The 24,590-nt window shown below is 40.0% G+C and overlaps 2 protein-coding genes across 4 annotated transcripts; one reads left to right on the top strand and one right to left on the bottom strand.

Moving 5' to 3' along the window:
* Window positions 1-8,010: 8,010 nt before the first annotated feature.
* Window positions 8,011-18,185, bottom strand: LOC101744549 (protein max). 3 transcript variants are annotated; one of them, XM_021346877.3, is made up of 7 exons: window positions 14,919-18,185; window positions 13,630-13,780; window positions 12,191-12,491; window positions 12,043-12,114; window positions 11,723-11,833; window positions 11,325-11,448; window positions 8,011-10,434 (listed from the first exon to the last, which is right to left on the bottom strand). In XM_021346877.3, the coding sequence occupies exons 3-7, from the start codon at window positions 12,230-12,232 to the stop codon at window positions 10,271-10,273; spliced, it is 513 nt and encodes a 170-aa protein (XP_021202552.2). In that variant the 5' UTR covers window positions 12,233-12,491; window positions 13,630-13,780; window positions 14,919-18,185; the 3' UTR covers window positions 8,011-10,270. The 3 variants fall into 3 exon arrangements, with proteins under 3 accessions (XP_021202552.2, XP_021202553.2, XP_021202554.2); XM_021346878.3 differs by lacking the exons at window positions 12,043-12,114; window positions 14,919-18,185 and having other exon boundaries at window positions 11,696-11,833; window positions 13,630-13,775; XM_021346879.3 differs by lacking the exons at window positions 12,043-12,114; window positions 14,919-18,185 and having other exon boundaries at window positions 13,630-13,775.
* Window positions 18,186-18,291: 106 nt separating this feature from the next.
* On the top strand, window positions 18,292-20,039 carry LOC101745073 (uncharacterized). Its single transcript, XM_004924449.5, has 3 exons — window positions 18,292-18,592; window positions 18,764-18,843; window positions 19,701-20,039. The coding sequence occupies exons 1-3, from the start codon at window positions 18,481-18,483 to the stop codon at window positions 19,932-19,934; spliced, it is 426 nt and encodes a 141-aa protein (XP_004924506.1). The 5' UTR covers window positions 18,292-18,480; the 3' UTR covers window positions 19,935-20,039.
* The last annotated feature ends 4,551 nt before the right edge of the window (window positions 20,040-24,590 follow it).

Here is a 24,590-nt window from a genome sequence, read left to right as displayed (position 1 = left end):
CGATAAACGTTCTTGGCTTATTTTATTTTAAATATTGTTGAGTATGAATTATTTGTAGAATTTATACTTTAATAGAAAGTAAGTGTATTGTTATGTGCAAAGATGATGTGATTTAGATATTCTGTGAAATCTAAGACGAGTTCGTGCTTAAAATTTGCCAAGTAATCGATATGACGATTTTTAAAATTTGCTACACTGATTTTATAAAGTTGTCGTTTGCCGCAAAACATAAAGATATGGCGTAGTACAGTGCCATCTGCCCATTTCTAGCATGCTAAATGTTATCGTATTTTGAGTACGTGTTTTTCTTGGACTATTACAATCTATTTTAATTGTTTTGCTGACTCCACACTACCGCAGCGCACCTCAAGGAAGGTGCACCGCACCATTTGAATCACTTTCACTTGAGAGTGATTCAAATTTTAAACTTATCAAAGGACCGCGTGATAAAAAAAAACACCTACGGAACATTTATTCATTAATTACAAACCTCATTCCTTGTGATTTCCTCTCTAAAATCACTTAATTATTAAATATTTAACGAATTTACAATAGCGTTTTACTCACTGCGGAATAAAACTATTTTATTTGAATAGTTCCGAAGAGATTTTGTCGGTAGCCTTTTTCCCAAAATATCTAAACAAATGTCTAAATATGTTTTGATGACATATTTTAAAGAGGTATTTATGATTAGTGTCATGATCAATAGATTCCGACCGAAAAATGGTGTCCGATTTTTCGGATGAGGGCTCCATAATGAATTTAAATATATATAGATAATAGTTTTGGGGCATCGACTTTTATCGTCGGACATCGACTTGAGATCCTATAAAATACGTTTTAATTATTATTTTTGTATGTTTTAAGCATGATAAAATAAGAAATTTTATATAAGCAATCATATTAAATCGATATCAAAGTTAATAAATAATGTACAACCCAAAACAGACGGCCGAACTGACGTGACAATGACATTTGGTGCGCTCAACATGGCGGATTTTCGGCCTCATTAGGCATTTACGTATATTCATGTTTCATTTTATGTACGCACTGAAATACTGTTATATTGTTTTCCTGCGAGTTAAAGTGCTGAGTAAGAACGAGATAGATATATGTTTATGTATGTGACTTCAAAATGGGTGCTATTTATATAAGCAATTGTACGTATAGAACAATATGTCGTGTCCCTACTATATAGGTCTATGGTATGTACATATAACCCTGACAGTCTTACTACGTAGCTGTCATGCGTTCTGAATTTTGAAGGATGGTACAGTTGTGTTTAGAAGTCGTAGTGGCCTAAAGGATAAAGACGTCCGGTGCATTCGTATTAAACGATGCACCGGTGTTTGAGTCCCAGGCGGGTACCAATTTTTCTAATTAAATACGTAGTCAATAAATGTTCACGATTGACTTCCACGTTGAAGGAATAACATCGTGTAATAAAAATCAAAGCCGCAAAATCATAATTTGCGTAATTACTGGTGGTAGGACTTCTTGTGAGTCCGCACGGGTAGGTACCACCACCCTGCCTATAGAAATAGGCAGAAGCCTTGAAGCAGTAATGCGTTTCGTTTGAAGGGTGGGGTAGTCGTTGTAAGTACACAGAGACCTTAGAACTTATATCTCAAGGTGGGTGGCGCATTTGCGTTGTAGATGTCTATGGGCTCCAGTAACCACTTAACACCAGGTGGAATGTGAGCTCGTCCACCCATTCAAGCCATAAAAAAAATCGTACAATTATGACTTCGACCTCTTATCTCAAGATGGAAGGCTGCGCTGACAAGGCAATGACCTCCAGTGTGCCCAGAATAAGCTTGAGCTAGCTCACACATATATGCGAATTGATTGAATATGATATTACGAAATGAAAACAGAAGAAGTTTTCTACTTACAAATGCAAAACAGCACAGCGAAAGAAATAGCGAGAACGTTTTCTCACTGACGTTGTCCTACCACCAGGTCTTTTTCTGATTATTCGATCATTTATATTCGTTGATGGTCGTCCAACGATCAGTCTGCTACCAGGGGCCTGCGTCCTCAAGCCGGTACATGGCACTTTTCCAGTGGCCATTGCAAGAAGTCTGGATTTGCATAAAACTTAATACATCATACTTACTCTTATAGCAACCCTAACGCCTGCCGCGTCAGCAGCCGCGTCTGATCGCGCGCCGCGACCAATGAGGGATTCTCGTTGTCGGCTCCCGGCGCGATTCAAAGAGTAGCGACCGAGTGGCTTTCCTTTTGGCAAGCCGCGCGTGCGCCTTTACTGGCGCCGACAGTTCACCCGCAACCACCGAAGCATACACACGAGAATACGTCCGCACCTCGCTCGCTACCATTCCTTTTCGAACTTGTTTGTGGACCCTCTGGAGTATTCATACCCAGTGCTCCAGCTGGACAACACAAAACTGGCGCCTCAACGTGGTAAGGAGGACAATACAAAACTGGCCCCTCAACGTGGTAAGGAAAATTTAGCGGTGAGTCGACGAATCGTACCGGTTTTGCCAGTAAAATTGTGAACTCATGATCATGGTGAACACTCGAAGTGATAACCGTGCTAGCCGAAATCGCAGGGATGATGATGCAACGGACCCGTCGTCTGTCTGCGTCCCGCGATCGGTCTCCCCGAGCGCGTCCGCCGCCCAAGAAAATGGCGCCGGCGACGCCTCGCGCACAATCTACGAGCCTTTTCGAGAAGCATCTACGAGCGCGTCTCCCGCCTGCGAAATCAGCGCCGCTGACGCCTCGCGCTCCAATCACCACAACCGATCCGGCGACAGCCACGTGGCCCCCGCCGAAGCCACCTTCTCCAGCGAGCACGTGTCAACAATAGTAGAGGCACTACAGCGGAGCCAAACCGAGGTTTTGAAATCATTACTTGAAACGATACGGCACAACACATCAACACCAGTGCCCGCATCACATGCACACGCGAACTTCGCCCGATGTACCGCGCGCTTTAGTGGAACTGCAGGTGAGTCGCTTGATGCCTTCCTGGATGCGGCCGAGGCCTATCGAGACTGCTCAAACATCTCGGATGAGAACGCCGTCCGGGGATTGTCGATGCTGTTGTGCGGCGACGCCGCCGTCTGGTGGCTGGGTGTGAAGTCCTCCATATCTTCGTGGTGCGATGCCGTATCAGCCCTACGAGACGCTTTCGGTGATCGCAGACCTCCATACCGTATATACGCTCAATTGTTCAAACGAGGTCAACAAAACGATGAAAGAACGGACCGTTTCATCGCTGCGACGCGTGCTCTTCTCGCGAAGCTACCTGCCGGCGACCTAAGCGAGAAAGTCCAGCTGGACATGATCTACGGACTCCTCAGCCGCCGCGTACGGGAGAGACTTCGCCGCGACGAAGTAAGTTCATTCGACGTGCTCCTGCAAAGAGCGCGCCAAATTGAAGACGCGACGGACGAACTTCGCTACGAGCACGATGCCTCAAGACCGACGGGAGAATTAGCAAGAAAACCATACGAGTCGACGACCGGCACCGGACGCACCCGCCCTCCACCAGCAGTTGCAGCGCGCACGGCCGCGTGGGCTCCGAGCGGCGCCGCCCCCGGCCACGAGCCCGCGACGCAGCCGCCGCTTGCTCCTGGAACGCCGCGTGTATTTGACTCCGTCGAAAGGAAGCGACGCCCGAAATGTTCGTATTGCCATTTCTTCGGTCACGAGAAGAACCAGTGTCGTAAGTTAGATTCAAAACAAGGCGATCAATCTCATACTAACTTATCTAAAAATAAAACTCACTCAAAATCTAGTGAAAGTGAAATTAAAAGTGATCAGTCATTTTATTGTGTCGATTCAAAAGTTTGTTTTAAATTTGAAAACGACAAATCAGTAAAAGACCGTATTCATAGTTCTAATTTAGTGCATGAAACTTGTATACCTATTTTGCCAAATAGTGATGCATGCACTGATACCTACACACAGTATAAACAGCGGCGAATTCCTCAAAATTATAATTTTGCTGCCCATAATTCAAATCGTTCGCGGATTAAGGTTACTGATAACAGTGGTAATGCCGATCGAGCTCGTATTGATCGCCCAGGTTCTTCTCGAGAAAAGAACCACAATATCACTGCATGCAACACGAAATGCATAACATGTAATCGATCGAGTGACGATCGCAAAAATAATAATAGTCCGAGCGAAAACATTACTCATGTTAACCCTTCAGCCGTCCCAACTAAAAATGTTAACTCTTTGGTTGCCGAACGTAAAAATGATACATTTTTTTTCCAACAAAAATAAAAATTGGGATATGTTTTCTAGCGTCGACGGACATCTTTGCCGCAATGCCAATGCAAACGGGCAATGTCAAACATTAACCCGCGCGGTCGCAGAGGATTCAAATTTTCTTCATCAAAGATGTCCGGGCGACAGTAAGATTTGTATACCATTATTTGAAAATTATTGTGATAAAAACGGGACAAACCCGAATTTTCCGAAATATGGGAATAAGCGTGATGTAGGTAATAGGATTTGATTGTTTTTATGGTTGCGGCGGAGATGACGATCTTATGGGACCCCCTATTGGTCGTGACGTACGGCCGATTTTTAACATAAATATACTGGGTTTTGACGGCACCGCTTTAATAGACACAGCTGCAAAACACTGCATTGCGGGTCATACGCTATACGCTCTCCTCCAGCAGAACAACCACCCTCTCCGCGTTTCCTCTCAACGAGTCAGACTTACCGACGGTGTGGTACGCATTATGGACGTTTTTACCACCACACTCGATGTACGCTTAGAGACGACAATTATTTCCACTCCATTCCTCATATTTCCGGAATCTACCAATAATGAAACGTTATTAGGAATAGATTTTATTACCGCAGCTGGAGTAGTAATCGACTTCAAAGAAGAGGTTTGGTTCTTCAGTGATGCGATGGTAAAGTATAATCTGTCCTTCGAACCTAAGTCACGCAAAGTTTCCTGCGCCGCTACAGACATCCTTAGGGATGACAAAGGTACTCACCTTACGCCAGCTGAGCGGCAAGCGCTCACTGACGTACTGGACAGGCACGCACACATCTTCAGAGCAGGGGGAGGTCCAACACCGTTTGCTGAGCATCGCATCGAAACAGGTGAGCATACACAAATATCAGTACTCCCATACTGTTTAAATCCTTCGAAGAAACCGCCTGATATTATTTTAGGGAAATACCATACCCAAGACCTTACCTGTTACCACGGTAACAAAGACTCCTTACCCAAACCTGTGATTCCTAAGAGGAAACGTGGACGCTCAGCTAAGGCTGTTGATGTCCTAGTCCAGGAGCGAGGGCGTTCTCCAGGACTAGAGGGGGAGTATATAGCAACCCTAACGCCTGCCGCGTCGGCAGCCGCGTCTGATCGCGCGCCGCGACCAATGAGGGATTCTCGTTGTCGGCTCCCGGCGCGATTCAAAGAGTAGCGACCGAGTGGCTTTCCTTTTGGCAAGCCGCGCGTGCGCCTTTACTGGCGCCGACAGTTCACCCGCAACCACCGAAGCATACACACGAGAATACGTCCGCACCTCGCTCGCTACCATTCCTTTTCGAACTTGTTTGTGGGACCCTCTGGAGTATTCATACCCAGTGCTCCAGCTGGACAACACAAAACTCTATTATTTATTTATTTGTATAAAATTTAAAGTCGGAATTATAGATATTATAATTGCAAAACACAAATTACGTTTTCATCTCGATGAGTATCAGGACGTATTAACTAAATGACCACCATTTTACTAAGATTATACTTCATCACATAACACCTCATTTGTAAATTTAATTTGTTTTTAATTATTTATGTTATGTCGCGATTAGTTTCCTTCGTTTTATATTATTCATAAACTGTCAATAATTAAAACGGCTAATTATAAAATCTTTTTACTTGACGCTGGCTAATGCACAAACCGTGCCGGGGCTAAAAAATAAAGAAGAAGAAGGAGAACAAATAATATGTGTATTACGTCTCTATGGATATTAAGAACATGAATACCGTTAAATGGGGCGATTAGGGACAAATTCCAACTTTATGACCAATTTTAAGGTGTTTGTTGATGTATATAATGCTATATCAGGATCAAAATGATTGAGTCTTGGGGGCATCTTTGTTGTCTAATTTAAAATTATGCAACTAACATTCCAGTTTAAGCAAAAAATGCAAAAATAGGTGTAATCCCTATTTACCCGAAAATTGCGGTTAATTGGGACGAAATGAGAAATTTGCTAGGGTTGGCACTACTTTTATTTTTATATATAGTTTTAATTTAATTATTTATTTATTTAGTTACACCAACAAAGTGATCATCAATAAAAAAAATTGAAAAACTGACAAAAGTACATGGCATACATCACCTCAATTATAGGTGCAATCGACAGTGCATTAACAACAAAATATATATATATATATATATATATATATATATATATATATATATATATATATATATATATATATATATATATATATATATATATATATATATATAAGCCCACTATATATGTATAAATAAGTATATATATATATATAAGCCCACTATATATGTATAAATAAGTATATATATATATATATATACTTATTTATACATATATAGTGGGCTTTCTTAGAAACGGTTTATATTTCTCCGTTCTTGGTAAGTACTTAGGGGCTGATATTTCTATCTGGGTTAAGAGATTAGGTGTGTCGGTTATTCCATGGATTAATCAGATGAATACCCTCACTCTGAACAAATATTAAATATTTTATTATGTATTACTTAGACATTTTTGTCCACCTTGAGATTTCATTGATCTTGTTACATGTCTCTGCAAAATCGACTTACTTATATTAAATTGCTTATCTATTTCAACTAAAGACTTATTCCCAATTTCGCTTCGAATAAACCAAATTTTTATCAACAAATTTAAAAAATATTGTTATAACTACATAGACAACCCTACAAACCTGTACTTATTTATACTTAGGTCGTTTCCATTTCACGTATTCTCATCCCAATTGACCCCTTTTTCGTTGTTATTTATACCTAAGACGTCCCCAATATCCCCAAAAGCAACAGATTTTTACATGTATTTTTATTTAATCAAATACATTAAAACCAATAACAACTGAGACTTACCTTTAATATATATGCTGGTTCAAACACTAAATAACGTTTATAAATCATAGTCGTCTTCTATTATTATCAAATAAATAAAAGAGAGCAAAGTTTCTAGCACTAAAACAATTACCACCACAGGAAGTTAATTTGAAACGCGATTTTTTATAAGTTAGCAGCTATTATCATGCATATTCAGAGTTGTTTTGTGAACTTTCAACATTCTACTATTAAACTACAAAAAATGGAAGATTTTGCAACGAATATAAAACTTATATTGAGCGTCGAAAGATTTTCCCGGTTTTTCCCGATTCGCCTCTCAATCCCTAATCGCCCCATTTTACCGGTAGTGATTTTTGGCGGGAACGCGGAGTGAAGTTGTGTGATTTGTTTTATTTTGTCTATTTAGTGTTTCTTCAGGTTTAAATGTGTAATAGCGGTGGTTTAATATTTGTCAAAGTGCACAAATGTGGGAAAATGAAACGTGGACGTAACTTCTTGGGATCCTCCAAAAAGTCCACTGAAAAAATCTCAGTATGACCATCATTTTACTGACATTACATTTCATCCCATATCATCTCATCTCATTTCATATAATTTCATCCCAGTTGATTAATGTCTCAAATTAATCGTCTTTATTTCATTTCAGTTCACTCCATATTAACATTTTCATAAAAATAAGATTAAAAATTAAAACAGGACTTGACCTAAAGGTCTTAGTTACCAGGTCATAAAATTCCTTAAAAAAAATGAATAAAAAGATATTGGCCCAATATCTTTTTATTCATTTTTTTTAAATATTGGGTGATGATTTTTTATTTTAGTCTTCGAGAACGAAAAGAAAAACTTTAGCTTCATTTATAACATATTATTACCCTAAATAGTTTTCTTTTTTTAATATAAAAAATACAGCTTCTTATTTAAAATATAATTGTCATGTAATACAATAATTATACAACAAATTACAATATCTTACAATAGTTTACAATGCTTCTGACTTGAAATTTTCAGCTTTTTATTAATCATAGAGGGCTCAAAAATTATAAGGAATGTTGTATAAATTACTGTACAAGTGCAAAACGTGTTCTTAAAATTCACATTCGTTTTGGTAGCTTCACTAAAGAGTATCTTTGAGAACATGTTCAAGAAGACTGTCTTATCACTAAAATACGGAAGTATATTGAATTTTCTTGACATCGATCGAATAAACAAAAATATTTGCACCTTAGATTCTATCACCATCAAGACGCATTCCTGTTATACTCACTCACACAATGCATTTCAGCCGGTTGTGGTGTCGCAATAGTACTATAATTTCTCTCACCAAATATATGTAAAGTATTTTATCGATCGTAGTTGATATTTTATTGTTTGTATTATATGTTTCTTTGCTAAATACGTTCTGTTAAACATCTGATCTGTTTGTTGGATACCTTCAAGCTATGATAAAAACGACACCAATATCAGAAACCCGTGTTATGAATCAAATGTGACTATCTCTATCAGCTTCGAATGTTACACAATTTCCTGACGTCATTCTTTTGTGAAGTGCTGATACTTCAGCAGACAATTTTCTTGTTTACAACTAAAAGAGAGGAGACAATTATCACTGAGCATAGTGATTTGATAATTTTCAATTGAAATAACTCAACATATATTTACCACTTATTACCACAGACAACAGACTTATTACCACAAAGGGTCACTTGTTTTCTTCACAGTACCGGGAGCGCTTTTCAGTGGCCAGATCTGACCAAAATCACAAGTTTTAACTATCCTTGAAAATAAGACAAGACAAGTACTGTCGCAAAGCAGGAATTCCCAGATAAAATAGTGCTACCGTAGAGAATACATGTTGTATTGATCCATATACCACTTGTGTCAATTTAAAATTGAATTAAATTTTCATTACATTGAAAATTCACTTAATATTAGCATTAATTTTGGGTATATCCTGACTTCGTTGAGCTAATTTCAATACTTTGATTATTACATAAAAAAATGCGATATAACTTTGTATTTTTTCAGACAGCAACCACGCAGTTGATTTATCCATGAATGTATACACATTCATTCATCAATACAATTCATTTTCTATAATTATCAATCAAAACTATATTCAAGAAAATCCAATATAATGTTAACACATGTATTATGTACATGAACAATTTTAACAATAGGTACTTGTTGACAGAAACATGTCATTATAACAAAATCACTCCTAGCAATGATTCCAAACGCTTATCTAACTTGTTACTCAAATATTTACATTAAAATTGTAAAATTTAAAACGAGAATCGAAAATAATCCAAGAGCCAAGAGATTAATGTTCCTTTTCCTGAAACTTATTTTATTATGTTGGTGAACATTTACAATTCAGTGATCCGAGAATGACATTGGAATCAGTGGCTTTTTTGCCAATTACTAGAGAGGTACATTATTAGTAAGGCTCATCATAAATGAACTTCATTTGTTTTGATATCTAAAGAGAATAAAAGTATGGGTCCTTTATTTGTTTAAGCTCAATTATGATGAACCACGATTAACTAGTTGTTCCCAATGCTGCTGCTGGTCACTGGATTATAGTACAGCTACCATTATGTGACAATACCATTCAGAATCATATTGAACTGAACATACATATTAGTCGACTATTATCAAAGCCGGCAATCTGACTTTTGGACAATTATTGGTAAATCAGAAAAACGAATTATTGACTTTGTATTCCATTGGCAGTCACAAAACTCTTCGGAACGACATCTTAGATAAATAACAGGTTAACTATTAACCTTTATTTAATGCAGGTTTTGAACCGTATTCTTTGAAGGAGACGATTATATTCAAATCAATCTGTATTGACATATCAATAAAATTTTTTTGTCCAAATGCACAGATTGCCACCTTTGATAAATGACGACTCATATGTAGTTTTACTTGGGATGCAGACATATGACAGATCAGTTGTAACTAAAAACTTTGCAATGTAGTGGAAAAATAAATTAACTTATATATTCTTCTTCAATAACTATTAAGATGTGAATCTTTAATGTGTTCAAGATGTGAACTGGTAAGAAATTTATGCACATAAAACAACTTCATATTATAAAATAGTTTTCACAATCAACTTAATAACCACATGTCACTGCTAGGATAATTCAATTATGGAATTCTTCCTAAACATTTACACCATTTATTTTAAGTTTTTTGACACGACGGGTGGTGCCTTCTCCATCTGAACTGTCCGTATCATGTGAACTGCCTTCAGACTTGATGCCCAGGCCCAACTCATGAGCATCAACATAATTTCCAGTAGTTCGGGCTTTCTCTAAAGCTCTAACTGAAATAGGATAGACAATGATTAAAAATGGCAATAAATTTAATCACTAATTCCAGATTTTCATATTTCTCCATTGGAATATTGCTCTTACAAATTGGAATTTGTTAGTAGAATGCTGTATCCATCATCTGAAAATGTATATGTACCTATCATGAATGGAGTGTTCTCAAGATCATGACTTCATTTCCAAACTGCATTATTTGAATCAAAAATTCACCAAGGCAAGTATAAGATGTTCTGCAAGTAACCATTCAACATCATCAATGACTTTGTGAGAGTTGATGTCATCATGGGCTTTTGCCCATCCTTTTGGATCTTATCCTGTACAATGTCCTCATATCAACAAATGTGACAATGCTCACGTTTAAAACGCTCAAATTCAAATTGCCTTAAGGATAAATACATGTTTACGAACACAATAATTGAGAATAGCGTTGTGCAATAACATTATGTAAATTTATTGTAGTACATATGAGTCTACATGGTTAGGCCTTACTGCTACAGAATAAAATTGAGACTTCAAACTCATATCCTAAATGAGGTGCAGTATTAACATTGTGATTAATTTGGAATTAATTTGGAAAATGCACTGAAAACATTTCTTCACTAATTTCAATATGCTAAAAGTAATCTTACAATTATAGTTTACAACAGCTGCCCCACCCTTCAAACCGAAATGCATTACTACTTCAGGGCAGAGATCAGCAGGGTTATAGTTCTTACCTATGTGGGCTCACAAGATGCCCTAGCATCAGTAAAGTTATCAGTGACCTTACTACCATTAAAGATAGAATGTTATTTCAAGGTTATAAAAGTTCAAGAAAATAAGTATGGAAATTAAAACAAAAGAAGTAACCTATTATCATCTTGAACACTAAATTTAAACTTACTTTGAGCTTCCAATATATTGTTTTGCCTTTTCAAATCTTCAATATCCTGTTGGTGTGAATTATTTTTTCTTCTCATGAATTGTATATATTCAGCAGCCTTTTTTAGTATTTGTGCACGACTGGCCTGCAATTAAAGATAATGAAATTAGTAGCAAGGATCATTTTACCATGTGGTATTATACTTGAAAATACAATTTATACTAATAGTGTGCTTTTTTTTTCATTTCATGTACACCATACTTTCATGGACAATTTATTTTGCATGTGAATTTTACATGACATAGTACAACATTCATCAAAACAAAAAAACTAATAAAATTATTCACATTTTATATGAACATGCAAAAAAAAAAAGGTTACTTAGTACTTACCCCTTTCTCACTGTTTCTGTTACTTACCACTTTCTCATTTTGCAAAGCAGGAACAGATTCTCTAAGTGATGTAAAACTATCTTTTATGTGATCTCGTCGCTTTCTCTCGAGGGCATTGTGGTGTGCTCTCTTCTCTGCCTGCAAATGAGAATGCTTGTATTAAATTGAGTTCCATAGAAAATATTTAAATAACACTTTGATGTCCTATATTTTTTTATGTTTAGAACTTATTCTAAAAGACAAAAACGTCGTTTGTAATCAATTTGTTATTTAAATTCAAGGCTATCACTTAGGCGTGTGATATTTAATGTAATCCTGGACAACACGTTGGATTCTCTTAATGTTACCTGTGAGTAATAGCCACCACCTCCACCGATGCCGTTTCTAGCATGTGTTCGAGAATCTGAATCATTTTCGGCCTGAAAATTTATAAGATATGTAATCAAAATAAACAGAATTTGTTAAAGGACAAGCTGTTCTTAAGTTTTAACTTACATCACTTTCTATGTCTATATCTCGATCATCGTCACTCATCATGTTTTAAAGTAACTATATCTAAATTTCAGTAAATAATCATTTAATAAATTGCCAAGACCGAAATAATTTGGTATGTATTCACTCCAACTACCTATTCTTCCACCAAAGAGAACGCGTGACAAAATCTGACATTATTGACATCACAGTAGTAGGTAGTAGTGGTAGTAGTTCCATATTTCAAACTGGAAAGGCACACACATCGCACCATACAGCCAGATCTTTTGTAAATTCTGTTTTATGGAAAATAATATGATGGAAACTGAAATGAAATAAGATGTTAAAGTATGAAATATAGTCTCAGTAAAATGGTGCTAATTTACTGTCTTCCCCCAAAAAAGTCAATTGAAAAAAAAACTTTCAATTGACTTTTAGACGAACCAGAAAAGGCACGTTTGTAACTTTTTGATACATTTGTGCTTTTCCAGAGATGCTTATGGTATTAAAACAAACTAGTAAAATTTGTATGTGTAAAAAAACAATTATGGCTTAATAATCATTTGACTTTAGAACTCATGTTTCAAAGATGGATGGCGGCAATTACGTTGTACATGTATATGGGCTCTGGTAACCACTTAACATCGTGTCACAACAACCACATTTGAAGTCGTCGTGGCCTAAAGCATAAGACGTCCGGTGGATACGTGTTGAGCGATGCACCGGCGTCGAATCTCAGGCGGGTACCCATTTTTCTAATGAAATACATACTCATAATTGTTCATGATTGACTTCCACGGTGAAGGAATAACATCGTGTAATAAAAATCAAACCCCCAAAATTATAATTTGCGTAATTACTGGTGGTAGGACTCTTGTGAGTCCACACGGGTAGGTACCTCCACCCTGCCTATTTCTGCCGTGAAGCAGTAATGCGTTTCGGTTTGAAGGGTGGGGCAGCCGTTGTAACTATACTTGAGAACTTAGAACTTTATATCTCAAGGTGGGTGGCGCATTTACGTTGTAGATGTCTATGGGCTCCAGTAACCACTTAACACCAGGTGGGCTATGAGCCCGTACACCCGTCTAAGCAATAAAAAAAAACAAAAAACATCAGGTGGCCCGTGAGCTCGTCCACCCATCGAAGCAATAAAAAAGATGGTGGTCCATATTTCTATCCTCCACTTAATGCATATACTAGGTACCTATATTATAAACTTAACATTGAAAGCAACGGAATCCGAAGATGCGGATTGCCATTAATATAAAAGAAGAACATCCAGTTCTGTACTCTAACTTTAACATTGTAATCCGGCCATTGAGTACTCGGCTTTTTCGTCCAACTAGGTTTTATGTAATCTATGTTTTCTAAAAATATATAAGCTAATAAACTACATAATTTGGCTTATGGGCGATAAAATCGTAAAAAAAATTACTTAAGCGAACCCGAAAAGCCATAACTACCTTTATTTTCTATTCCTAATATTTGAGGACCTTTTCAAATATCTACTAAATGGTTAATAGACAACGATTATGGCACATTTAAAGCTCCTATATGCATGACGACTGAATCACTGTCCCAATCCTTCAAATCGGACCGCGTTTCTGCTTCGCCCTAAAATTAGTTAGGATAATAAGTGTAAGTTCATAACACGCATTCCTACCCCATGCGCAAATCGATACTATTGGAAGTTTTTGTGTTGTCCAGCTGGAGCACGGGGTATGAATACTCCAGAGGGTCCCACAAACAAGTTCGAAAAGGAATGGTAGCGAGCGAGGTGCGGACGTATTCTCGTGTGTATACTTCGGTGGTTGCGGGTGAACTGTCGGCGCCGGAAACAGTGTTGCCAAATGACCGTGTGACTTTGACCCCCCAACTTTTTTCAAAAACCCCCCGAAAATAGGCTTTTTGAAGAAAAAAACCCAAAAAACATACTTTACTTATTTTAAAGAAATAAAAAACCAAAAGGATTCTTTTATTTTTTAATCAAGCTGTCCCTATAACTTCAACCATCTCTAAACAATTATTACAATCATATTCACTTTCGTTATTATTATTTAAAGCATACACGTTTTCTGTGGGAACAAAATTTATGGCTTTATTTGGCAGTGAAAATCGAATCCTGAGAACCGCTTCGGCAGTTTCTATTGCCATTTGGTTGCATAATTTGTTCTTTATAATATTGACTTGTGAATAGTATAGTAGACTATAATTATTCTAATAGTAATTGCGAACTGTGTTTGTGGATGAATTATTGATACTTAAAAAATCTCCGAAATTTCTAACTAACGTTTCCCCCCGAATGTCCCTCCAAAGAATCTTTCCCCCCCAAGGTCGAAAAACCCCCCGAATTTGCAGGGAATCCCCCCCATCTGGCAACTGTGGCCGGAAAGGGGCGCACGCGGCTTGCCAAAGGGTCGCCTTCAGTCGTTGAGTCGCGCCGGGAGCCGACAACGAGAGTCCCTGATTGGTCGCGGCGCGCGATCAGACGCGGCTGCCGACGCGGCAGGCGTTAAGGTTGCTATATACTCCCCCTCTAGTGCTGGAGAACGCCCGCGCTCCTGGACTAGGACATTAACAGCCTTAGCTGGGCGTCCACGTTTCCTCTTAGGAATCACAGGTTTGGGTAAGAAGCTTTTGTTACCGTGGTAACAGGTAAGTTCTTGGGTATGGTATTTCCCTAATATAACATCAGGCGGTTTCTTCGAAGGATTCAAACAGTAAGGAGGTACTGAAATTAGTGCATGCTCACCTGTTTCGATGCGATGCTCAGCAAACGGAGTTGGACCTCCCCCTGCTCTGAAGATGTGTGCGTGCCTGTCCAGTACGTCAGCGAGCGCTTGCCGCTCAGCTGGCGTAAGGTGAGTACCTTCGTCATCCCTAAGGATGTCTGTAGTGGCGCAGGAAACTTTGCGCGACTTAGGTTCGAAGGACAGATTATACTTTACCATCGCATCATCACTGAAGAACCAAACCTCTTCTTTGAAGTCGATTACTACTCCAGCTGCGGTAATAAAATCTATTCCTAATAACGTTTCATTAGGTATTGGTGGATTCAGGAAATATGAGGAATGGAGTGGAAATAATTGTAGTCTCTAGGCGTATATCGAGAGTGGTGGTAAAAACGTCCATAATGCGCACCACACCGTCGGCAAGTCTGACTCGTTGAGAGGAAACGCGGAGAGGGTGTTTGTTATGCTGGAGGAGAGCGTATAGCGTATGGCCCGCGATGCAGTGTTTTGCAGCTGTGTCTATTAAAGCGGTGCCGTCAAAACCCAGTATATTTATGTTAAAAATCGGCCGTACGTCACGACCAATAGGGGGTCCCCTAAGATCGTCATCTCCGCCGCAATCATAAAAACAATCAAATCCCATTACATCACGCTTATTCCCATATTTCGGAAAATTCGGGTTTATCCCGTTTTTATCACAATAATTTTCAACTAATGGTATACAAATATTACTGTCGTCCGGACATCTTTGATGAACAAAATTTGAATCCTCTGCGACCGCGCAGGTTAATGTTTGACATTGCCAGTTTGCATTGGCATTGCGGCAAAGATGTCCGTCGACGCTAGAAAACATATCCAAATTATTATTTTTGTTGAAAAAAAATTAGCATTTTTACGTTCGGCAACCAAAGAGTTAACATTTTTAGTTGTGGCGGCTGAAGGGCTAACGTGAGTAAGGTTTTCGCTCGGACTATTATTATTTTTGTGATCGTCACTCGATCGATTACATGTTATACATTTCGTGTTGCATGCAGTGATATTGTGATTCTTTTCTCGAGAAGAACCTGGGCGATCAATACGAGATCGATCGGCATTATCACTGTTATCAGTAACCTTAAACTTCGAACGATTTGAATTACGGGCAGCAAAATTATAATTTTGTGGATTTCGCCGTTGTTTATAATGTGTGTAGGTATCAGTGCATGCATCACTATTTGGCAAAATAGGTATACAAGTTTCATGCACTAAATTAGAACTACGAATACGGTATTTTTCTGATTTGTCGTTTTCAAATTTAAAACACACTTTTGAATCAACACAATAAAATGACTGATCACTTTTAACTTCACTTTCACTAGATTTTGAGTGAGTTTTATTTTGAAATAAGTTAGTATGAGATTGATCACCTTGTTTTGAATCTAACTTACGACACTGGTTCTTCTCGTGACCGAAGAAATGGTAATACGAACATTTCGGGCGTCGCTTCCTTTCGGCGGAGTCAAATACACGCGGCGTTCCGAGAGCAAGCGGCGGCTGCGTCGTGGGCTCGTGGCCGGGGGTGGCGCCGCTCGGAGCGCACGTGGCCGTGCGAGCTGCGGTTGCTGGCGGAGGGCGGGTGCGTCCGGTGCCGGTCGTCGACTCGTATGGCTTTCTTGCTAATTCTCCCGTCGGTCTTGAGGCATCGTGTTCTTAGCGAAGTTCGTCCGTCGCGTCTTCAATTTGGCGCGCTCTTTGCAGAAGCACGTCGAATGAACTTATTTCGTCGCGACGAAGTCTCTCCCGTACGCGGCGGCTGAGGAGTCCGTAGATCATGTCCAGCTGGACTTTCTCGCTTAGGTCGCCGGCAGGTAGCTTCGCGAGAAGAGCGCGCGTCGCAGCGATGAAACGGTCCGTTCTTTCATCGTTTTGTTGACCTCGTTTGAACAGTTGAGCGTTTATACGGTGTGGAGGCCTGCGATCACCGAAAGCATCTCGTAGGGCTGAGACGGCATCGCACCACGAAGATATTATTATAGAGGACTTCACACCCAGCCACCAGACGGCGGCGTCGCCGCACAACAGCACGGACAATCCCCGGATGGCGTTCTCTTCCGAGATGTCGGAGCAGTCGCGATACGCCTCGGCCGCATCCAGGAAGGCATCAAGCGACTCACCTGCAGCCCCACTAAAGCGCGCGGTACATCGGGCGAAGTTCGCGTGTGCATGTGATGCGGGCACTGGTGTTGATGTGTTGTGCCGTATCGTTTCAAATAATTATTTCAAAACCTCTGTTTGGCTCCGCTGTAGTGCCTCTACTAATGTTGACACGTGCTCGCTGGAGAAGGTGGCTTCGGCGGGGGCCACGTGGCTATCGCCGGATCGGTTGTGGTGATTGGAGCGCGAGGCGTCAGCAGCGCCAATTTCGCAGGCGGGAGACGCGCTCGTAGATGCTTCTCGAAAGGACTCGTAGATTATGCGCGAGGCGTCGCCGGCGCCATTTTCTTGGGCGGCGGACGCGCTCGGGAAGACCGATCGCGGGACGCGAACGACGGGTCCGTTGCATCATCATCCCTGCGATTTCGGCTAGCACGGTTATCACTTCGAGTGTTCACCATGATCATGAGTTCACAATTTTATTTGCAAAACCGATATGATTCGTCGACTCACCGCTAGATTTACCTTACCACGTTGGGGCGCCAGTTTTGTGTTGTCCAGCTGGAGCACTGGGTATGAACACTCCAGAGGATCCCACAAACAAGTTCGAAAAGGAATGGTAGCGAGCGAGGTGCGGACGTGTTCTCGTGTGTATGCTTCGGTGGTTGCGGGTGAACTGTCGGCGCCCGAAAAGGGGCGCACGCGGCTTGCCAAAGGGAAAGCCCTTCGGTCGTTGAGTCGCGCCGGGAGCCGACAACGAGAGTCCCTGATTGGTCGCGGCGCGCGATCAGACGCGGCAGGCGTTAGGGTTGCTATAAAGTAGATTTTTATCATATTCCTTACTGTCGAAATAATTATTCGTATGTACAGGATAGGTACGAGGTGTAATTTTTTTTAATTTTTTTATTGCCCTTGTGGGCCATGAACTTCAGCAATTCCAGGGGCAGAGGCAAGCCGCTGCCTACGGGAAACCAAAAAATTGGGTATAAAACTTATACCTACCCGATGCATTTCAAGGCCCGCATCGCACTTCTTGATACGACTCAGTATGACAAATCCTCTAGGCTACGACGGCTAAAAATTATAAATTATAAACGTTCTTTAAAATACTTACGTTGCATACATTTCGAAGTTATACGTAATCAACAAAATATTTTTTTGTATTAAACTAATGTCAAATCATAATTTTGCCAACCTAAAACAGATGATGATTAATCACAATGAGGAAAACTTCAACAAGCTAAATATTATTACGTAATATACCGTTAGACTTTTTTTAAACTCCTTATCTCGTGGCCGTTATAATTTATTTGCTGATGCAATATTCCTAATTACTACACTCAACTTAAACACAACAGTGTCAAATAATAACTCGTATATTACTGTTGTTCCTTTGTTCACTTTATTGAATTTTAAAATATCTTATTAAAAATTTCGGTATCAACAAAAATGGTTTTCTTTAAAATAACCATTGTAATTTTTTTACTAAAATACGTAATTGGATTGCACGGGAATGATTTGGAAAACATCACACCTCCTCATTGTACGCAAGTTGCAAAAGGTTGTATAAATTAAATTTATATTTGATATTTTACATGTTGCATTCTGCCCATGGTCAGTATTAATCTAAACATAATTCATGCGATACCTCGAATTATGTACTAAAACATTAAATTTAATTAAACACATGTTAATATTGAAATAATAAAGAATCTATTTTTTGAACTTACAGACACAGACTATGTATCCAAATTTAAATTTGATTATCCAGTCTCTTATCTTATACCAGGTCAACGTGAAGCATATCAACAAGTGAGTCCCATACTTACAATAATATTCTTTCAAAAGGACGTACATACATACATTCTCCAATAACCCCGATCAATAATCATAGTATCTACCAAGTTTATTGTTGTCTAGAATCATTATGATCACGCTTAATGCTACCACATCTGATAACCTCCTGTTAAATAAGTGTATTAAGTGTAATATTTAAGTGATAACCTAAGCCACACCTATGTAGCATTGAGTCATTAATTATCGATTGTTTGAAAACTATTCATATCTAACTCTAACTGTAATAACTCTAACTAATGACGGTTTAGATTATAATCCGAAGTTTTGGAAAACCATAGTATTACAGCAATATTTCGTTGGTGATTTTGATAGGTGCAATATAATTAACTTGACATATAATAAACTTTGGTGGCTGATGCTAGAATTGCAATGAATAGGTAATAAATTGTAGTACATTGCAATTTGTAGTTATTGTGCAGTAACTTAACTACAAACTGCTTGCATGAAGTCAGGACTGTATTGCGCCGGTATATTTAAAATAAAATTCCTGTTTTCAATTTTTAATAGACCTAGTAGGCCAACGGATAGTGGTGTTGCACCTAATTTTAAGTGATTATAGGGGCCATAGATATGACATTGAATACGCCACCCATCTGGAAGATGCTGCCGAAGTCTTAATTGTATTATAATATATAGGCTAGACTATCCTTTAAACCGAAATGCATTACTGCTTCGCGAAAAGTTAAAATGGTGGTATTTACCTAGTAGATAAGGCTATCTTTCAACCAAGAGCAATAAAAAATTCCCATGAACTTTAAGCACTTTTCTTTAGATTGAGGAACCTGTATTTAATATTTAGCTTACATTTTCAGATGTACTGTATTAACCCTGCAACAGTTAATAAAGCGGTAGCAACAGTTTGTGATTGGGTTTCGCCACCACAGGCTCATTTCACTCTCGGTGATGACTACCTACACGTAGTACGTCAAGATCCTACTGGAAGATACCTCGGAAATGCGGTGATAACTACGTATCAATACTGTAACCACAACATATCATCTGATTTACTTGACGCGAAGGCCCCAATTGTTACGCAATTTTTGTAATGCTTAAGCTAATTATGTGAGAAAATTCGAACTTCTTTGATTAATGTCATCTATTTGACTGAGTGTTGTTGATTAAACGAAACAATCATTTAATTTCTCGAATGATTCCATTGTTTTATTTTTGACAAATTGGTTGGATAGGCGGAACTGCAAAGTTGCTCTTGGGATATTAAATTTATTTGCAGCAGTTTTCTTACCCATTCCATTTTTTATGGCTTGCAAAGCTTTTTCTATATCTTCTTCTGTATATGCTTTTGTATATTTTTTTCCATCCGTAACCTTCGGCATCTTAAAGCCGGGTAGGTACCTGGTACCTGAAAGAAATGCAGTTACCTTAGTACCTGAAAGAGATGCAGAAGAGAAAATCTTAGCTGGATATAGTCATTGGCACACAAAAATGTATAATGATTGGCAGTGCCAAGAATTTAAATATACGCAAAAACAGCCTTATTTAGCAACCGAAGACGGTCTATATTGATGGAAATGTAATTTAACTATGAAATTTAACACATGCCACCAGAAAATTAAATGTACAATCATTGGCATCCAAGCCAATCACTGTACCACTATACAAGAAAAAATACAGTGATTGGCACCAAAGAAATTACCGGTACGCTTATTTTTCAACTCTGAAAACGATAAAAATAGCAAGTTATTCACTAATTTAACATAATCAAATATAAATTGGTGTAGGAACTTACCCAAAAATCAAATTTTCACGTGCACTTCTATCCACCAGTACTTAACTTTTTTATAAAAAAACAACACGATCACGACGACTTGATTTCCATAAAATCTCACAAACAGCTCTGAAAGAAAGATGGCTGACAACAGTGTTGCCACTAGAGATTATTAGATATTCTGCCAAATAAAGTATTGCAACAGTAAATAAACAGGAATTGTCTCTTAGTATCTGAATTCTTAAATCAGAGTGCCAATCACTGGGGGGGTGCCAACAATAGTATGGTTTACCCTAATAGTTGAAAATATTGTTTTTACTTGTTTATGAGAAAATATAATTCAGAATGACACCGCACATCAAAAGTAAAAGAATATAATTCAAATTCAAATGCAGTACCGTAAAATGGGGTAAATAGGGACAAAATCGAACTTCAGATTGAATTTTAAAATAGTTCCAATTAAATAATCACTGCTCAACCAAAAAAATAAGTTGAGTCTTGAACGTACCTAGGTGTTGTTCTGCTGGAGGAGAGCGTAGGTATAGCGTATGACCTGCGATGCAGTGTTTTGCAGCTGTGTCTATTAAAGCGGTGCCCTCAAAACCCAGTATATTTATGTTAAAAATCGGCCGTACGTCACGACCAATAGGGGGTCTCCTAAGATCGTCATCTCCGCCGCAACCATAAAAACAATCAAATCCCATTACATCACGCTTATTCCCATATTTCGGAAAATTCGGGTTTATCCCGTTTTTATCACAATAATTTTCAACTAATGGTACCTATACAAATATTACTGTCGCCCGGACATCTTTGATGAACAAAATTTGAATCCTCTGCGACCGCGCAGGTTAATGTTTGACATTGCCAGTTTGCATTGGCATTGCGGCAAAGATGTCCGTCGACGCTAGAAAACATATCCAAATTATTATTTTTGTTGAAAAAAAATTAGCATTTTTACGTTCGGCAACCAAAGAGTTAACATTTTTAGTTGTGGCGGCTGAAGGGCTAACGTGAGTAAGGTTTTCGCTCGGACTATTAATATTTTTGCGATCGTCACTCGATCGATTACATGTTATGCATTTCGTGTTGCATGCAGTAATATTGTGGTTCTCTTCTCGAGAAGAACCTGGGCGATCAATACGAGCTCGATCGGCATTATCACTGTTATCAGTAACCTTAAACTTCGAACGATTTGAATTACGGGCAGCAAAATTATAATTTTGTGGATTTCGCCGTTGTTTATAATGTGTGCAGGTATCAGTGCATGCATCACTATTTGGCAAAATAGGTATACAAGTTTCATGCACTAAATTAGAACTATGAATACGGTCTTTTACTGATTTGTCGTTTTCAAATTTAAAACACACTTTTGAATCGACACAATAAAATGACTGATCACTTTTAGCTTCACTTTCACTAGATTTTGAGTGAGTTTTATTTTTAAATAAGTTAGTATGAGATTGATCACCTTGTTTTGAATCTAACTTACGACACTGGTTCTTCTCGTGACCGAAGAAATGGCAATACGAACATTTCGGGCGTCGCTTCCTTTCGACGGAGTCAAATACACGCGGCGTTCCGGGAGCAAGCGGCGGCTGCGTCGCGGGCTCGTGGCCGGGGGTGGTGCCGCTCGAAGCGCACGTGGCCGTGCGCGCTGCGGTTGCTGGCGGAGGGCGGGTGCGTCCGGTGCCGATCGTCGACTCGTATGGCTTTCTTGCTAATTCTCCCGTCGGTCTTGAGGCATCGTGTTCGTAGCGAAGTTCGTCCGTCGCGTCTTCAATTTGGCGCGCTCTTTGCAGAAGCACGTCGAATGAACTTACTTCGTCGCGGCGAAGTCTCTCCCGTACGCGGCGGCTGAGGAGTCCGTGGGTCATGTCCAGCTGGACTTTCTCGCTTAGGTCGCCGGCAGGTAGCTTCGCGAGAAGAGCGCGCGTCGCAGCGATGAAACGGTCCGTTCTTTCATCGTTTTGTTGACCTCGTTTGAACAGTTGAGCGTATATACGGTGTGGAGGCCTGCGATCACCGAAAGCATCTCGTAGGGCTGAGACTTTTTTTTTTTTTTTTCCTACCTAAGCTGAGAGCCTTGAGAGGCTATATCAGCGTAACCCTAACTTTTGTAGGTGAGCTCACGGAGCTCAAACCTGATGACGTTGCTAACACGAACCCTAGCAAGAGCCGTGCTTCGCAGAATCTACCACCGGATCGGAAACGCGACCCACTGAGAAGATCCGGCGAGAAACTCAGTGGGCTGTGTCTGAGAGTTAATTTACTCGTCGAGCCCTTCGTCGCAAGCGACGGGTTCGACGAGAACGGTGACCGGTGCTTGAAGTACCTAGAAGCACCGTTAGTGGATCGGGAGGGCTGAGACGGCATCGCACCACGAAGATATAGAGGGCTTCACACCCAGCCACCAGACGGCGGCGTCGCCGCACAACAGCATGGACAATCCCCGGACGGCGTTCTCATCCGAGATGTCGGAGCAGTCGCGATACGCCTCGGCCGCATCCAGGAAGGCATCAACCGACTCACCTGCAGCCCCACTAAAGCGCGCGGTAGGTACATCGGGCGAAGTTCGCGTGTGCATGTGATGCGGGCACTCCTTTCCTTACCACGTTGAGGCGCCAGTTTTGTGTTGTCCAGCTGGAGCACTGGGTATGATACTCCAGAGGGTCCCACAAACAAGTTCGAAAAGGAATGGTAGCGAGCGAGGTGCGGACGTATTCTCGTGTGTATGCTTCGGTGGTTGCGGGTGAACTGTCAGCCATAGATTATACACTTAATATATTTGAGACTGTCAGCGCCCGAAAAGGGGCGCACGCGGCTTGCCAAAGGGAAAGCCCTTCGGTCGTTGAGTCGCGCCGGGAGCCGACAACGAGAGTCCCTGATTGGTCGCGGCGCGCGATCAGACGCGGCTGCCGACGCGGCAGGCGTTACAGCCTGGCCACGGGACATTCGCCGATACGAATATTCGTGCGGTGCGAACGGCGAAGCGTCTAGCGACTAAAATAAGGGCATAGAAATGTACTTAACAAGCCACGCGCACCGGCGACCGGCGAAGCGACCGACGGAATGTACCGAGCGAATCGCGCGGGCGACTAACGATGCGGCGGGCGAGCAAAACAAATGCATGAATAAGGACGGCGCAAGCCACGGAGTCGAGCGGTAGTCGCGGCGAATAGTGCAGTGATTAAATGAGTTTAGTTGTTTTCGCCGCGAAAAATGAACGCCGAAATTTTTATATTTTATATTTTTTATTCATTTTTTTTTTATATGTTTATCGTAATGCGTATTGAATTGATGTCGTCGTGGCCGAACGGATAAGACGTCCGGTGTTGAGCGATGCACCGGTAGTCGAATATCAGGCGGGTACCAATTTTTGTAATGAAATACGTACTCAACAAATTTTAATGTTCACGATTGATTTCCACGGTGAAGGAATAACATCGTGTAATAAAAATGAAACCCTCAAAATTATAATTTGCGTAATTACTGGGGGTAGGACCTCTTGGGAGTCCGCGCGGGTGGGTACCACTACCCTGCCTGTTTCTGCCGTGAAGTAGTAATGCGTTTCGGTTTGAAGGGTGGGGCAGCCATTGTAACTATACTTGAGACCTTAGAACTTATATCTCAAGGTGGGTGGCGCATTTACGTTGTGGATGTCTATGGGCTTCAGTAACCACTTAACACAAGGTGGACTGTGAGCTCATCCACCCATCTAAGCAATAAAAAAAATTAGCTGAAATACTAGCTAGACCAGCTATTTGGAAGTCTAGCCACCCAAAGTATTTCTCGTACTTCTTGTGGAATTCTCCATCTATTGGTATACTCCGGTTCTTATTCAAATTATGTACTTCACAATATTTTCCAAATAATAGGTCCTGAACCAAAAAACTATTAATTTGTAAGCAATATCGAGATAATTTCGATATAGACATTTCGCTGTCGGACTTCCTTACTAGTCGCGGCGGCGAAC

Source organism: Bombyx mori, chromosome 25 (assembly GCF_030269925.1).
Source record: "Bombyx mori chromosome 25, ASM3026992v2".
Taxonomy (NCBI): Eukaryota; Metazoa; Arthropoda; class Insecta; order Lepidoptera; family Bombycidae; genus Bombyx; species Bombyx mori.
This window is presented reverse-complemented; position numbering and strand designations above follow the sequence as displayed.

What these genes read in the sequence shown, in the direction of transcription:
- LOC101744549 (XM_021346877.3), bottom strand. Translation starts at nt 12,232, where the DNA reads ATGATGAGTGACGATGATCGAGATATAGACATAGAAAGTGAT. An exon ending in CTTTGCAAAATGAGAAAGTG is followed by an intron (nt 11,449 to 11,722) that starts GTAAGTAACAGA and finishes CTTTAATTGCAG; the next exon opens with GCCAGTCGTGCACAAATACT. An exon ending in CAATATATTGGAAGCTCAAA is followed by an intron (nt 10,435 to 11,324) that starts GTAAGTTTAAAT and finishes ATCCTATTTCAG; the next exon opens with TTAGAGCTTTAGAGAAAGCC.
- LOC101745073 (XM_004924449.5), top strand. Translation starts at nt 18,481, where the DNA reads ATGGTTTTCTTTAAAATAACCATTGTAATTTTTTTACTAAAATACGTA. An exon ending in TTGTACGCAAGTTGCAAAAG is followed by an intron (nt 18,593 to 18,763) that starts GTTGTATAAATT and finishes TTGAACTTACAG; the next exon opens with ACACAGACTATGTATCCAAA. An exon ending in AACGTGAAGCATATCAACAA is followed by an intron (nt 18,844 to 19,700) that starts GTGAGTCCCATA and finishes TTACATTTTCAG; the next exon opens with ATGTACTGTATTAACCCTGC.